At 38.3% G+C, this 16,187-nt stretch overlaps 1 protein-coding gene across 1 annotated transcript in view; it reads left to right on the top strand.

Moving 5' to 3' along the window:
* The window catches only part of ADCY2 (adenylate cyclase 2), a 278,833-nt gene that overhangs the window by 201,954 nt on the left and 60,692 nt on the right, over positions 1-16,187 (top strand). The window contains exon 13 of the mRNA XM_058563511.1: positions 4,567-4,651. Coding sequence (XP_058419494.1) covers positions 4,567-4,651 — 85 coding nt within the window. The remainder of the gene's footprint in view (positions 1-4,566; positions 4,652-16,187) is intronic.

Below are 16,187 nucleotides of genomic sequence, written 5' to 3'. Positions count from 1 at the left end.
CGTAGACTAGGCAATAAGAGCATCCCAACAAATTTGAAAAGATTGAAATAAATTTGGAAAGATAAAAATATTACAGTTGAATATCTAAGCAGACCAACATCAAATTAGAAATCAAAAATAATAGAATATCTAAAAATATCCCCAAGTATTTCAATGTTAGACTATCTGCTTTTGAATAACCTACAAGTCAAATAAGAAATCACAAGAGAAATTAGAAAATGTTTTGAATATCAAAATGTAATACATCAAAATGTGTGGGACATAGCTTAAAGAAGTAATTTAGAGAGGAATTTGTAGATTTAAAATGTTTATGTTAGAAAAAAAGAAAGGGTTAAAATCAGTTGTCTACATTTCCAATTTAGGAAGCTAAAAAGGACAAAAGACGAGCAAATCAAGTAAGTAGAAGAGAATAAACACCAAAGAAGGAAGAAGAAATAAAATAGAAAACAACCAACACAGAAAAATAATAAAGCCGAGAGTTGGTTCTTTGAAAAAGTTTAAAAATTCCTTAATCACTGGCAACACTGATCAAGAAAGAAAAAGAGACAGATAATCACAAAGCACCCAAACTAATAATGTAAGGAATAAAAGAAGATTCATGACAGATCCTACAGATATGAACAGGGTAAATATGAAATATTATAAATTACTCAAGGCCAAGAATATTTGCAGTTTAGATAAAATGGGAAAATTCATAGAAAAGACAACTTACCAAACCTGACACATAATGGAGTAGAAAATTTAAATGGCTATCTATTAAATTTTTTAAATTTTGGTTATTTTTTAAATCTTCCCGCAAAGAAAACTTCAAACCCCAGTGATTTCTGTGTGAATTTTACCAAACATTTAAAGAAAATAAAATGGAAGGAACTGGTCAAATATTAACAAATTTAAAATTGTAAATGGATAAAAATGTCCTATTTATGGAAAGAGACTCAAAGATTGAGGCTATAATTCAAAGGCCACCTCTGTGCACATAGAGGAGACCTAGCTAAAATTAAGACAGAGAAAGGATGGAAATAAAGGATGAAAAATAGCTATTTTTGGAAACAGCTCACAAAAAAGAGAAAGCCACAAAAATATAAATTTCTGACAATATAGAATCCAAGTGAAAGGCATTAAGCATGAAAAAAAGACACAGTTTACAGTACAGTCACCAAGAATATTTAATGATCATAAATCGTTATGCACTCCAGCATCTCTTTGAAATAAATAAAGGGAAACTATTAAAATGTTCAGATATATTGACAAACCCACAATCTTAGTTGGAAACGTTAATATGTTCTAAAATTGACAAGCCAAATTCAGCCAATAAGTCAGCCTATTGAGAATATGACTAACTCATCAGGCTCTGACAATAGATACATTTAGAGAACATGCTTTGTTTCCAGCAAAAAGAAAATGCCTATCATTTTCAGAAATCCATAAGACATAAGAGAAGTAGAGCACATTATCACATCTCAGAAGAAAAATAAATTGTCAAAGTAGAAATAATGGAAACCACAATCTCTGATCAAATCTAATGAAATTAGAAATAACAAGGACAGACCAAAAATAATCTCCTTGTGGAATTCATAAATTAGACTTCTGAATTACTCTTATAGTAAAGGGAAATGGAAATTGAAATTATAGGCTTTTTAGAAAAGAATGACAATGAGTAGCTATAAATCAAAAGCTATGGGATTTGGCTAAAGCGGTAATTATAGGTATATTTATGTCCTTAAATGCATTTATTAGAAAACACAAAAGATTTTCAATAAATAACAATCAAGAAAAAGATCAATGTAAACTTAAATAAAGGAGGAGGAAAGGATTTTTTAAAGTTAAATCAGAAACTAATAATATAGAAAACTATCAGAAAGCATAGACCTTAATAATAAACCAAAAGCTCATTCTTTGAAAAGATCAACAAACATGCAAAACTTCAGAAGTCTGATCTAGAGAGAAAAAGAAAAAGAACATTAAGGACAAGAATAAATTGCTTCAAATTTGGAGACTTTTAAAATTATAAGAGAATATTATGTAAAATATTTCACATTTGAAAATCTAAATGAAATGGGTAATTTTCCAGAAAAATTATCAAAACTGACTCAAGAACTAGAACCAGTATACATTGCAGAAATGTGACATATCTACTCCTAAAAACAGAACCTGTGTCAAGAATACAATTGTGCAGACATAAATCTTGACTACACCACTTAATAGAGGTATAATTTCAGGCAAGTTTCTCAACTTCTCTGGGCCTCAGTTTCTCTTTGGTAAAATGAGGTAATAGTGGTAACTACTGTCCTTGATTATTGTGAGGATTAAGTGAACTATACATATATAAACTTTAGAACAGCTCTTGGGACAAAGTAAATATTTTATCATCATATCATCACCGTCATCCCATCATCATCATCACCATCATCATCATCACCATTACCATCATCCCATCACCATCATCACCATCCCCATCATCACCATCACCATCACAATCATCACCATTGCCATCATCACCATCATCACTATCACCATCACTGTCATCGCCATTATCACCATTACCATCATAACCATCATCCCATTACCATCATCCCATCACCATCATCACCATCACCATCATCACCATCGCCATCATCACCATCACCATCATCACCATCACCATCACCATCATGACTATCACCATCACTATCATCACCATCAATATCATCACCATTACCATCATCACCATCATCCCATTACCATCATCACCATCACCATCATCACCATCACCATCATCACCATCACCATCACCATCATTACCATCATCAACATCACCACTGCTATCATCAGATGGTTTTATAGTTGAGATTTACCAAACCTTCAATAAGAGATCATTCGTTATTTAAACAATTTCAGACCTAAGAAAAAAAATGTCATGTTTCTGAAGTCAACCTTATGAGGCTCTAATTACCTTGACATCAGAAAGGAACCAGGAGATCACAGAGTCCAAGAAAAGCCATCACAACTCTCTTATAAAAATGGATGAGAAAGACGATGAACAAAAATTCAGCAGATGAGTGACTGTGTCCCTCTTCAGTCACAGGAATAACAGCAAGAGCTCTCCATACTTCTGAGGTGTGGACTGCCTCACTCTCCCCCCAGTCCACACTGTCTGGCTAAGTGAGAGGCTCTGAGATTATATGTTGGAGAGATGATGAGACTGGTGGCTTCTTACCAGAGACTAAGGACTGGAGTGATGTCTGAAAGAGGGATATTCTAGATAGGAGAGGTAAGAAGACATACGGTGCTTACCTCTACTAGACTGTAAGCAGCTCAAAAGAAGGATGACATCTTACTCATCTTTGTGTCATTACAGCCTAGCATGGGCCTGGCACATGAGACTAGTCAACAATCTAGGTGTTTTTGGTATTCATACACCCTCCTAGCAGAGACTTATTGTTATTCATAAAATGTGAACAAATGTCATTATCAGGCCAGGTATTTGAAAGCACCATGAATCGTGTCCAGAAGATACCTCAGTGCCCAATACATCATTGGGTCAAGCTCAAGTGTTTGTCTGAAGTCAAACTTTTGTAGATCTTGCTTGATGTGTGATCATCTTTTATAATAGAGTAGGTATTTGAGAGAGGTAATTACAGCTGGTTTCTGATTTGTATCTGAGTCTTCCAGTCAATGTATCCAGATTTAGAGTGTTGCGCCTCTTCTCAGTACCAGTTCTTCTGTTTCTTCAGTATCTCTAGCCAACCTCATTGTCACCAGGTTCCAGTGAGGTCTCAAACACCACCTGATCTGTCCTTGGATGTTTCATTTGAATTTCATCTTTGATTATTCATTGTGGTTCAGCTCTTTTGATACCCTGAACACCTCTATCCTTGGATTAAATGAAGTTTTAAGAGGCTTTGAATTTTGTAATTATGTAAAGGACCTCTCAGAAATGCATACAATTCTTATAAATATTTTTATCTACCTGTAACCTGTCATTTGCAGAATCTGTATCTTAGCGGGCACATTTTTTGTGTCATCACAGGCAGCTTGCACGTTCATTGGCTTGTGCAAGAATGTGCAGGCCACAGTCCGTGAAACCTTCAGGGAATGTCAGTAAATATTTAGCTGCATCAGTTTTGAAGGAAGTTGAGTCTGGTTGGATTGCACTGGGGAGGGTGAGGAGTCATTGTTTCCTAAGTGGACAGAAGTAAGGATGGGGCATGAGGTCTTCAAGGGCATCAGATGACGTCAGTGGCAGGGAAGAGGGCACCAGGGTGGATGCGGCCAAGTAGGGGCATGAAAGTGCTAGTTACATAAGTGAGTTATAAAAAGATTGTTTTTCTTTAAAATCAGTTCTTACTGATGCTTGTAGGGCAACTTTAATGAGTCATAACAAGTTGATCAGACACAACTGTAGACACACTTTTCTACGGACATAGTTTTGGTTTGTTTTAGCTCCATTTTCATTTCTCAAAAAATTAGTGAGGATTGAAGTCCTCATTTAATTAGGTCCTAATTAAGCCAAAAATATTACTGATGGCTTTCCAGAATAATAGAAACTATACCCACACTAACCTATTCCTTTTTGTTTCCTGGTAGAACGTCCATTCTCGGGATTTCCTTTGGAGCTGCATTTCTCTCGCTTGCCTTTATCCTTTTCGTCTGCTTTGCTGGACAGCTTTTGGTAGGTACTTCAAATACAGAACTTCTTTGAAAACTGTGCTCACTGAATGAAAACTGATTTCTTGCTTAACACAGGGAGCTTGGTGATTTACCATTTCAAGAGATACAGATCTCAGTAAAGAAAGATGTAACCTTCATGTCAACAGCCCAGAATATAAAGTGAGGCAGCTCATGCACGACCAAGACTCTAATTTGAAGATTATTTGAGATGTTGGATGTCGCATCACAAAATTGTATTTATGTCTATTTATTTCTGTCAACATGTTTAATCATTTCTTCCAAGTTTTCAGGCTATTTATAACTGCAAACATAAATAAATAGGAGGCTTTTAGTGTACAGAGGAGTTAAAATTTAAACCAAACATCGCTTTTGTATCCACTTTCCAGATATAAAATTTTGGAACATATTACAATAGCAAATGTAAAAATATCTTTCATTAGTATTTTGATTTAAGCCAATCATTGTAAGCACTTACGGTTTAAATGCTAGTTCTAGATATAAGAATTAAATGTAAGTGTATTCTTGAGTCTAAAGCAGGTGCTACTGGCTGGTCCTAGCTCCATGAGAGCATCCTAAGAAAGCCAACAATGGGACAGAATTCCCAAAAGATAGTCGTTGTTTCATGTCGTTCATTGCAGATGAGTTGAAACAGGAGAGCCCGCTCTGAGCCAGGTTTTGCATGGAGCTCAGGGAAGTCTTCAGGAGATGCTTCATAGATTTTTTTAATCAAAATTTTAATATTACGATAATTTGTTGTGCAAAATAAATAGGAATAATCTTTATACTATTTGTCAATGAATGCATTTTATATGACTTTTGAGGTCATGGGAAATTTATTTTTTTTATATTTTTGAAGTCTTGATTTCGTCTTCCAGTTGAACTTTGACAAGCCCATTTAGATGACACGACCGAGGAAGCAGGCCGAGAGTTCGCGGTGCTCTCGTCACTTCTCAGGGTTCTGCTCTACCCGTAGCGTGCACCATGGCTTCTGTGAAAGCACTTTTCTCACTCTGCATGGTTTTACACTTTTCATTTGTTTCTTCAGTGTAATGTCATTTTGCTTTTTAAAAGACATGCTGTTACTGCTAGCAACATCCGTACAGTACCATAATGGCCTCCTAAAATCCTTGTCCTCTCTTCAGAGGCTCTGAGAAGCGGTAGTCCTGGACTCCCAGGCCATCTGTTGCATTCCAGTCTGATGTGTCGAAATCTTTTGGACAAAAAGAGTTTAAAAAGTGTGTCACTGCCTCTCAACAGTGGCTACTCTGCCTCCCCTGCCTTGTACCTTTCCAAACTTTTGAGGGTTTGGTTTGCTATGTCATAGTTTAGATGTTTCAGATTGGATTGGAAACTTCCCAAAGTGAGACTGTGGTTTCTGACTTCCTTGAATGCACACCTGGCATCTCGAGTCACTTAACAATCCCCTGAAGACAATGTAGGTTATAGAGAAGAAAGTAAATATGGAACCATGGGAATCCTTGTCAAGTTCTAAATGCTTATTATACAAAGAAGCCTGATTTTCCATGTTCAGAGTTTCCTTGGGTTGAAAAGCACACAGGCTCCACCCTCTGTCTTCCTGGCCCCCTGGAGGCTTCTGCAGCCCATTTCTCAGGTTTTTAGAAGAGGAAGTATCATTCGTGATTCCACTGGAAATCCAAACCTCAATCTAATTAAAGCAGCTTATATCACTGTGCCTAAGTAGCCATATTTCTCATCTTCTATTCCAAGGAATCCAGTCTTGGGGGTGGGGGAGCATAGTGTATATTTAGGGCTTTGAGCTGACTTTTTTCTTTCTACTGTATAAGTTGCTTTGGAAAAGAAATACAGAGCCGGAGGCCAGAAAAAGAATCTCCAGAGCAACTCTGCTGTCTTGGAGGGAATGCTTTGCTCTTATGTAATGTCTCCCCTCTCAACCTCCATATAATCCAACCTCATTGTTAAACATTTTATGCATTTTGGTACCTCCTGTCCCCAGCCTGTGGTCCCTCAGAGCAATCAAGATGCGACATCCTTGGTGCCTGGTTCCGCCCATTCCCGGGGGCTTCCTAAGACCCTGACACCCACACACCAGATGCTAGGAAGTTCTTTTTAACTCTAGGTTGTCTCAAAAAGAAGATTTTGAGGCTGCAAATGAACTGGTGCCTGCCTCCTCCTGGAAAGAAGCCTATATTTTGCCAAAGTAGTCAGGAAGACTAAAAGACATCTGGTCTTTCCAAACTTGAATCAATAGGCTCCGTGAATGAGTCTCCCCCTAGTGGCCAGCTGTAATCCTTGGTCCAGATGTAAGCCTGGTAAAATTCAAGGAGGAATTCTTGTCATTCCAATCAGAGGTTCTTTTTACTGTTTAAACCATTCTGTAATGATTTTTTTTAACTGTCAACATCAAACATATTAATGCAGAGCCAATCTAGAAGTCTTTAAGTGTGCTTTCTCTTCTAGCCTCCAAATTAACTCAAAAATTGTGTATATCACAAATATTCCACAGTGGTCCTGGAGAAGTATTGCCACATCCTAACTGCTCATTCCCTGAGCTCTAGAAAACCTCCCAATTGCATGAGGTTTTATTACGGGTTGCATTTATTTATGGATTAAATACGGAATTTGTGAAAGGGTACTTAGTATCCCAGACTCACTTTCTATTAACATATGTTAACCTTCTGAAAATTTAAAAGCCAAAGGCAGTATTGATGCTAATAATATCAGCATTAAATTCTCTGAATGAAGAATCAGAGTAAAATACTTTTATAAAGGAAGTTGGGAACAGGTAAGCCTGGCTGATACTTTTCTTCCAAGATCTTTACTTTTTTACCTCGTTGCACAAATAGTGCAACACAAGCAAATAAAATTGTTTATTGTACATCTGGGTTTGATAAGAAGGTAGAGAAACATCAAAATGGGCAAAAATAAGAGTGATGATGAAATACAATTTTTTTCCTGCTGATAAAAATAATCAGAGATAGGGTCCGGCCTGGTGGCGTAGTAGTTAAGTTCATGTGCTCAACTTTGGCAGCCAGGGATTCGCATGTTTGGATCCCGGGTGCAGATCTACACACTGCTCGTCAAGCCAGGCTGAGGCAGCGTCCCACAATAAAAAAATGGAGGAAGATTGGCATAGATGTTAGCTCAGGGCCACTCTTCCTTACCAAAAAAAAAAAAAAAAATCATACAGATATTTGTTCAGTGACACGTTCTGAAAAAAATGTCAGGGCATTTATTTGTTATTATCATGATCGTGATGAGAAGCCCAGACCACTCCACTATCTGCCCTTTAGCTTCCACCCCATGCCCTAGCTAGAGGCTCTCCCATCCGTGCACCCCACCTGCCCCTCTGAGCCCACTTCTCAGTTCTTGCCCACGTGGGTGGGCTCTGCAACTGCTTACCTTCCTAGAAACTTTCTCAAAAACCCCAGCAGCCCCTGTGATGGGTCCTTTTTTGAGCACATGAGACTTAGGATCTTTGCCACGTAATTTGCACTTAACTAAATAACATCTCATTTGATCCCCTATTTGGTTTTTCTGGTGAGTGTAACTGTCGTTTTCTCTTATATATAGTTGTTTCCTTAAGACAAGAACTATTTCCTGCACTTGCTTTCTATCCCCCACTGAGTCCAGCAGAATGCTGACCACAGAAATATGTTTAATGAGCATGTGCTGAGTAAGTGCTACTGGACTTCTCCCATCACTTCCGTGAGGTTCTGTTTTTCTTTCTGCACTCATCTGGCTCCATGGAGCGCCTCCCTTGTCTCATCAACACCGCCATTCTCATCAGAGGTAGGCGTGCCCTGCATGCCCTGTGTGCCCGTGTTAATCTTTCTTTCTCCAGATGCCATCCTGTGGGTACAGGTTCTGTGTGTAAATGAATGCTTGAATGAGTGAGGGAATGGTGAGTCAGTGGCCTTCATCTTGCATTGAAATTCCTTCTCATGTGTACCATGGTTCCTTGACTCTGACGTGCTTCAGGCTGACTCCTTGGTTGGAAATAATCTAACCTTTGTAAAGCAACTGGGAAGAGCCCACCTTATCCACCACCAACTTCCCTAGTGCCTACTGGTCAGGCTTCCTATTTTGTATTCTTATTTATATTCTTTTAGATGAAAAGATCATCAGTGAGGTCATCTCAGCCCTGTTTTGTTCATTGTAGTACTTCAGGTTCTTGAAATACAAGATAAATATGTAATATCAGTGAGCTTGAAGGAATGTTGGGTTGCACCCAAATGCAACCTCCTGGCCCCACTGCTCAGAAAACGTCCCACCCACCCCCATCCTAATCCACACTCGACTTCTTCCGAGCTCACAGCTCTGAATTCAGCTCACAGTCACCACAGCCCTGCTCCAGATTCTGTCCAGCTCCTGGCCTGCCAGCACACTGGCCAGCATCCTGGTGTCCTCACTTGTTGCATCTTCTTAGGCACCTCTGCATTGGTGCCCTCATGAGGTAGTTAGCTTTCTACAGCAGATGCTGGTTAGCATTCCAGAATTGTAAAACTCAAGAGCTGAAAGAGAACCCAGAGAGAACCCTGTCTGGCCCCGCATTTTGTGGATAGGGGACCCAGGACTCGGGAGATGCCATACGCTTCAGTGAGTTTACATTTCCAATCATTTAGAAGAAAAGTTTCCCTCCACAAAAAATAATGCAGGATGTGTAAACAGATCTCCTGAGGGTGGAAATGGGGACTTTGGAGCAGGATCGTATGCTAATAACTATAAGACCTGCACAGGTTTCCTGTCCTTGGGTAAGAACCTTCAGAATCAATGTAAACTACTTATGACTGGCAAGAGTCCCGTGAATAGTTCTGTATCCAACCTCATCACGGTTTACAAATAGTAAATATTATATTATATTAAAAATGATGACTTACTCTGCTAGGTATTTTATATATGCTGGCTCATTTATCCTTACAAGAGGTCTTGGAGGGAATGTCCATTCTACAGTTAATGAAACAGAAGCTCACAGATGCTGCATAACTTGCCCTGTAATGTACAGCAGGTAGGTTTTGGAGCCAGAATTGGAGTCAAGACTTAGGACCCTTATGATTAATTGGAGGCACGTTCCAGAGGGAGCCAGGCTGTGTATGGAGAGAGTCACTGGCAGACAAGTGGCCAGCACTAGGTAGGGATGTCCACCTTCATGGTTATGGGCCAGCGTGGCCCTGAGGTTGCCTTGTGGTGACTGCTAAGCATCCATTGGTCAAAATCACATTGGCAAGTCAAGATAACCTCACATAGAACCTCATTCGTATTTCCTCTAGTCTAGTTTCCTAATACACATTATTCGGCTATTGGTTCATTTTATTTAAAACTGGATTCTGGGCATAGTGTAACTCCATCTTAAAAGACATTCTGTAAAATGGGGAAAAAAAGTTAATGTATAAGTGGATTTAGACTCAAAATATTCTGGTAAGAAAGTACCCTTACTAATAATACTTTGCGAAATGTTTTCACATATATGAGAGCCCTTCAAAGTGTCTCCATATATATTATTTTGTTTGATAATCAAAACAGTCCTTTTATCTAAATAGAAGCTAAGACATAGAATAAGATTCAAGTTCACATTTTCATTACAATCAGCGATAAAAATAATTGTCATCACAGTAGTAGTAGTAACAATAATAAGTCCACATTTACTGCCAGGTTTAACTTTCTGAACTACCAGAAATGGACCTACATCTCTGTAACAAATACCAAAGAGCGACTCTGATCAAAAATACCACCACCAGGGGCCGGCCCAGTGGCGTAATGGTTGAGTTTGTGTGCTCTGCTTCGGTGCGCCGGGGTTCGCAGGTTCAGATCCCGGGCGCGGACCTACGCATCACTCATCAAACCATGCTGTGGCAGCGTCCCATATACAAAATAGAGGAAGATGGGCACAGATGTTAGCTCAGGGCTAATCTTCCTCAAGAAAAATTGGAAGATTGGCAAGGGGTGTTAGCTCAGGGCTGATCTTCATCGCCAAAGGGGAAAAAAAAAAATACCACCACCAAAAAAAAAAAAAAAATAGTCTTTTAGAACAAATATGCCAGATACAGTAAATGAAAATGCTAGAAAATGTCAGAAGAAATTTTTCTCTCCCTGTGGTTGTCTTCTGATTTGTATAGCAGAGCTAATGTGATGCCAGCCTACCAGCCTTGTTCCAGGCAGAGATAAAAGCACAAATATAGATATTGTCCTGGGTTGGGGAAGTAGGTCACACCCCAGCTGATAAAAAAGCTTTCTACCCTATAAGAGTATTTTCCCCTTAATGTCTATTTTCTCTAATATCAATGTAACTCCACCAGCTTTTTCTTGGTTAGTATTTTCCCAGTTTCCCTTTTTTCTCTTGTTTTATTCAGCTTTTCCTTGTGGTTATGTAGGTTTTAGGTGTGTCTCTGGTAAATAACATCCAGCTGTGTGTTATTTTCTCTGATCCCGCACTCTCTCTCTTTTACCTGGCAAGTGTAATACATTTACGTGTGTTATAATTACTGCTCAGTCTTATTTTGCTTTTTTTATCCATCGTGTATCTTCTTTGCTTCTACTTATTTTTCCTCCCCTTCTGCATTCTCTCAGATCCATGGAGTTTAATTATTCTCCTTTATTCCCTCTAGTGACTTGAAAGTTATATATTCTAGTATTTTCTTTTAGTGATTAAAACATGTAACATGTGCACATAGCTGAGTCCATCAATATCTTCATCTTCTTGTTGAAGAATTCAGGGGCCATGTTCTAAATCTCTACATCTGATCATCCTTTTCCATCTTCCACATTAGTGTTGTTTAATTTTTTCTAAATTAAAACTGCTTTTATTATTTATTGTTATTATTATTTTTATTGTTTAACAATTTCTTTGTTCATCATTCTTCTGAATAGCATTCCTTCCTCCAAGACTCAGTGTCTGTATTACCAAAGGATTATTACTTTTGTAATCCTTTCAGTGAGAGCCTATGCATAATAGACCCACTCAGCTTTTCTATTAAAAACTAGTCTGTTTCTTCCTCACTGAGTAATAATTTACGATAATTTTTCAAACATTTTGAAAGCACGAGTCCATATTTTCCTGGACTTTAATGTGCTGAGGAGAAATATACTGTAGGATTTGTAGGATCTTTTGTAGGATTTACTCTTTGTCTGTCAGAGACAATAGAGTCCTTGTGTTAAGGGGTAGATTTACTTTCAGTTTTCCTGCTTGGGACTCAGTGTGTCACCTCAACCACAGAGCTGTTCTGCTTCAAGTCCACAAAATTGTTGTCTGATTTCTCCTGTATTTTGCCTCTTTCTCAGTCTTTCTGTTCTATTTTTCTCAAATTTTCATCACAAATATATTAAATCTTTTTATTGTGTCTTCTGTGCCTCAACGTCTCTTCCATATTTTTCTTCCCTTTGTCTTTCTGTCTTGTTTTAGGGATTATTTCCTTAGATCTATCTTACCCAGTGATAATGATCTGTTTTTCTTCTGCAGAGAATGGAAATTGGAAGTCAAACACCCTTTGTATTCCAAAATAGGGTCTCAAACATTTTGTAACTTTCATTTAAATTGTTAGGAGGCTTGGAGCTTTAGTTAATCTATCCTCCAATACACTGTTTAGTATAGCACTGATAGATGATGCAAGTTGTCAATGCATAACTATTGAGTTTTTAATTTCAATATCTACATTTTCGTCTCTAGAGAGTCTATGTGGATCCTTTTTAAAATATGGCTATTTTCTTTTAACAACTTGCTAATTCATTACAGACTATAATCCATCTTTTATTACTTTAATCTTATAGGCTATTTCATATTAATATACTATCTGCAGATCTTGTGGTACTAATTCTACTATCTGTTATGTCTGTTGATTCTTCCTCATAAGGTTCATTGTCTTATGTAGTTCATAATTTCTTTTTTATTGTGAGGTAATATGCAGTGTACCCCATGATATAAAGTATTGTTTATAAGCAGTGTTGTTCTTACTTCTGCCAGACCGCCAAGGACTTTCTCCATGTTTTAGTCTGGTTAATAACCTCTCAACTTGGTATTCTCATTATGAAGCAGATAATGTCATTTCAAACCCAACACCCATATTTAGCTTTTGAATTTATCATTGGAAGTTTACTGATACTCTCCTAAACTAGTGCATGGAGTTCTTCTAGACTTCTTTACATGGAGGAAACATCCTTCTGAGGCCTCTGGTTTCATTTAGGGGTCTTGGTCCCAGCTGCCCACCTCTTGCAGGCCCAAGGTAACATCTTTTCCCTGTGGGCATTAAAAGCCTATCCCTAGGTGTTATAGCCTCTGTCCAGTTCCAGGACACTCCTGGACCAATCCCACAACCTCAGTCCCTCTGGAGTGAGCTCCTTCTTTGTTTCCAGCCCCAGAGAATGTCTCTTTGGGTCCATCATTAAGATAGTGAACATATTGAGCAAGCATCTGTTGAGTTCCTGCTCTTTGCCGAACACTGTGCTGCTTCTGGGAATACAAAGACAGCTGTGATGTGATTGCTCTCCTCAACTAGCTCTCCGTGTGGCCAGAGACAAGCATGTCAGCAAAGATCACACAACGTGGACAGGCTGTGAGTGCCATGCAGTGGATGAATGACTGAAGAATGTGGCTCATCCAGGGCATATGAAAGAAACCAATTGATTTTGTAAAATATGATTGATTGAAATAAAGAAGTCTTTCTGTAGGAAATTCAAATAATTAAATAACCAAAGTACACACGGCAGTCTCTGTGACATTAAATGTTAGAAGTAATTAGTGCTACAGCTTGTTGCTGCCATTCAGAAAGACAGTCCTCAGCCAGTTAAAACACCAAAGTGGGTGTTCCTTTAGGCAAATACACAAAAGTGTGTGCTTATATAATAAACTTCACCATATTTTTCAGGCAAGATTTTAAGAGGAGTTTTGTTTTTCAAATAATAAAAGTTTGCTACTCAGCCACTATGATTTGTTTATAACTTTTCTGAATGTTTTCATTTTATTAAACTTCACTTAATATAAGCATCTACTTCTTTTCAGTTACTTCATTTTATTTTTAAAATGGGCATTAATGGAATTGTGAATGCAGTCTGTAATTATTACATTAAATTACAAAGAATTTTAGAGTGAGAGACTACCAGTTGTTTCCAGTAATAAAAGATTCAAAAAAAAAAAAAAAGGCAAGGAAAATATTCTTGGTGGAGGTATTTTTCTTGTTGTTGTTTTTTTTAATCCAAATACAGTGCAGAAACATTTTATTTTTATGTGCAGACTATTCTGCCTATACTGAAGAACACCGACATTCATTCCACACCCTTTCTAGCAAACTACACTCATCCTTGCCCCTAGCACCAGCTCTGTGATAGGGTTTTTATGTAAATTTATATTCTTTCTCCTTTTACATCTCCCACTAAATTTGGTACCAATTCTGTATCTGTCAGTGGATAGATGTGGCATTAACAGCCAAGAGCACTTCTAGAAGGTCCATAGTGAGCTCACAGTAAGTAAGAAGCCATCATAGGATACCGTGTGACACATTGATGATCAAGAAAGGGAGGAAACAGATTGGGCTGAACTTACTCCAGTAATTAAACCAAAGATGAAATAGGATGACTAAACCAGGCTCATAGCAGACATTCTCTCCTTTTCATGTGAATAGCATCTTCTGAATAAATGCCAAAATATTCTTTGAGATGTTATCATTTATAATGTTTCATTAGGATGGTGTAAATTTTGATAAACTTATTTTTCCATCAGGGACTTTATTTGAATACTTAACTCAAAATAGAATAAACTGAAGTAAATTATCATGTCAAGATCCAAGTTGTAATTTTTATTCAGCACTGCAAATTGAGTCAATGGTCTCATTTTTCCTTAATCAGATTTCTTCTATTTTAAGATCTTAAAGTCCTTTTTCTCCTCTTTTTCCCCATCATTGATTTCTTCTGCTCCCCTAACATCTTTATCTTCCTCCTCTTCTGCCCTCACTGTCATCGTAGTTCAGGGTACACAGCTCTATCATCTTCTTCTATTTCCTTGTCCTTGCCACCAGCAATGTTTACCAGTCTTCGTATTTTAGCACAGTTTTATTTATGTTGCCTCTATTTCGTGATGGGAATGAAAAGATAAGGGAGGCTGCCTGCTTCCCTGACCTTGAAAACAATGAATATTCAGCATGATGAGTTTAAAAACGATTGCATGGGGTGACTTTGACGCATACATGAAGACTACACGAGAGAAGGAATTGAATCTATTGCATCCTGAGTCCGTTGTCCTGAACGAGCATGTGCCAAACACACGTGAATAGTTCCAAGTGTTGTTCTTTCTAGAGGTGAATAGGAACATGACAGTTTTCCTGGTCATCCTGCCACGTATTCAGTAGGCACACGTAGACAGTAGTTTCTAGGGCCACCAATTTATCATTTTTCCCAGCATGTTGCAGGAGCAGAAAAAAATTCATGTGTGTCTGCCCACATCTGTTTCAGTAAATGAGTAGCCTCTGCTCAGAATATAACATATTCCTATTAGGTAGCATATTTGGTGAGGTTATCACCGTGTACTATTTTAGACATTCAAACAGAGTAACTTTTTAAATTTCATAATTTCAATGAAATGTCTGTGTTATAACTAGATAATAGTTTACTTAATTGACTGTGATTGGAATCTGAGCTAGATGTAAATTTTCTCCTAAAGTGGTAAAGTTTTGTATTTTCTGCTCTTAACATTTTCATTATCATATCTATTGATAATTTCTGTGTACAGACACAAAAGCATTGATTTTGATAATTTCCCCTTAAATAAAAACAGTAATCTTGGTTGATTAGGTTGCAAATACATGTTGTCTTAATTTGCCAAAATCAAACCAAATGCCATCATCTCCTGATGAGCGAGATAACTATGATGTTCTGTTTGAATCTCTGCTCTTCACACTTTATTATAGATTGTCCTCCAGAAGACAGATCTGATTAGGGTCTGTGGTATTAATATTATTAGAAGTAGCATGCATTAAATGATAATGATAATTGACCCTCAAGTGGGTATCCTCTAGCTGTATGACTCTCCAAGATACTGCATGTTCAGAGCATTAAAGGGCGTCTTCAGCCCGGTGGCGCAGTGGTTAAGTTCGCACGCTCCGCTTCAGTGGCCCGGGGTTCATGGGTTCAGATCCCACATGCAGACCTATGCGCTGCTTATCAAGCCATGCTGTGGCAGCATCCCACATATGAAGTAGAGGAAGATGGGCACAGATGTTAGCTCAGGGCCAATCTTTCTCAGTAAAAAGACAAGGATTCACAACAGATGTTAGCTCAGGGCTAATCTTCCTCACCAAAAAATAAAAATAAAGAGCATCTTATTCGATGACAGATTTAATGCCACCACCAACCCCCATCCAAACCCTGCTCTTGGGAAGAAGCCTAGGGCACAAATCTGGCCCCTCCCACATTGCTGGTGGGAAAATGCCCTAAAGAGCCTGGCCGAGTGCACCTCCCGCCACCAGCCGGCAGTTCAGCTCCCAGCAGCCCCTGGACCCAGGGCAGCACCAGCTCATGCTGCCAGACAGGCTCTAAGAGGAATCAGAGGAGGCCCTGGGAGCACCAGCCCGTGG

The sequence above is a fragment of the Diceros bicornis genome, chromosome 20 (genome assembly GCF_020826845.1).
Source record: "Diceros bicornis minor isolate mBicDic1 chromosome 20, mDicBic1.mat.cur, whole genome shotgun sequence".
Lineage (NCBI taxonomy): Eukaryota > Metazoa > Chordata > Mammalia > Perissodactyla > Rhinocerotidae > Diceros > Diceros bicornis.
Note: the sequence above shows the minus strand (reverse complement) of the source record. Positions and strands in the feature narration are given on the sequence as shown.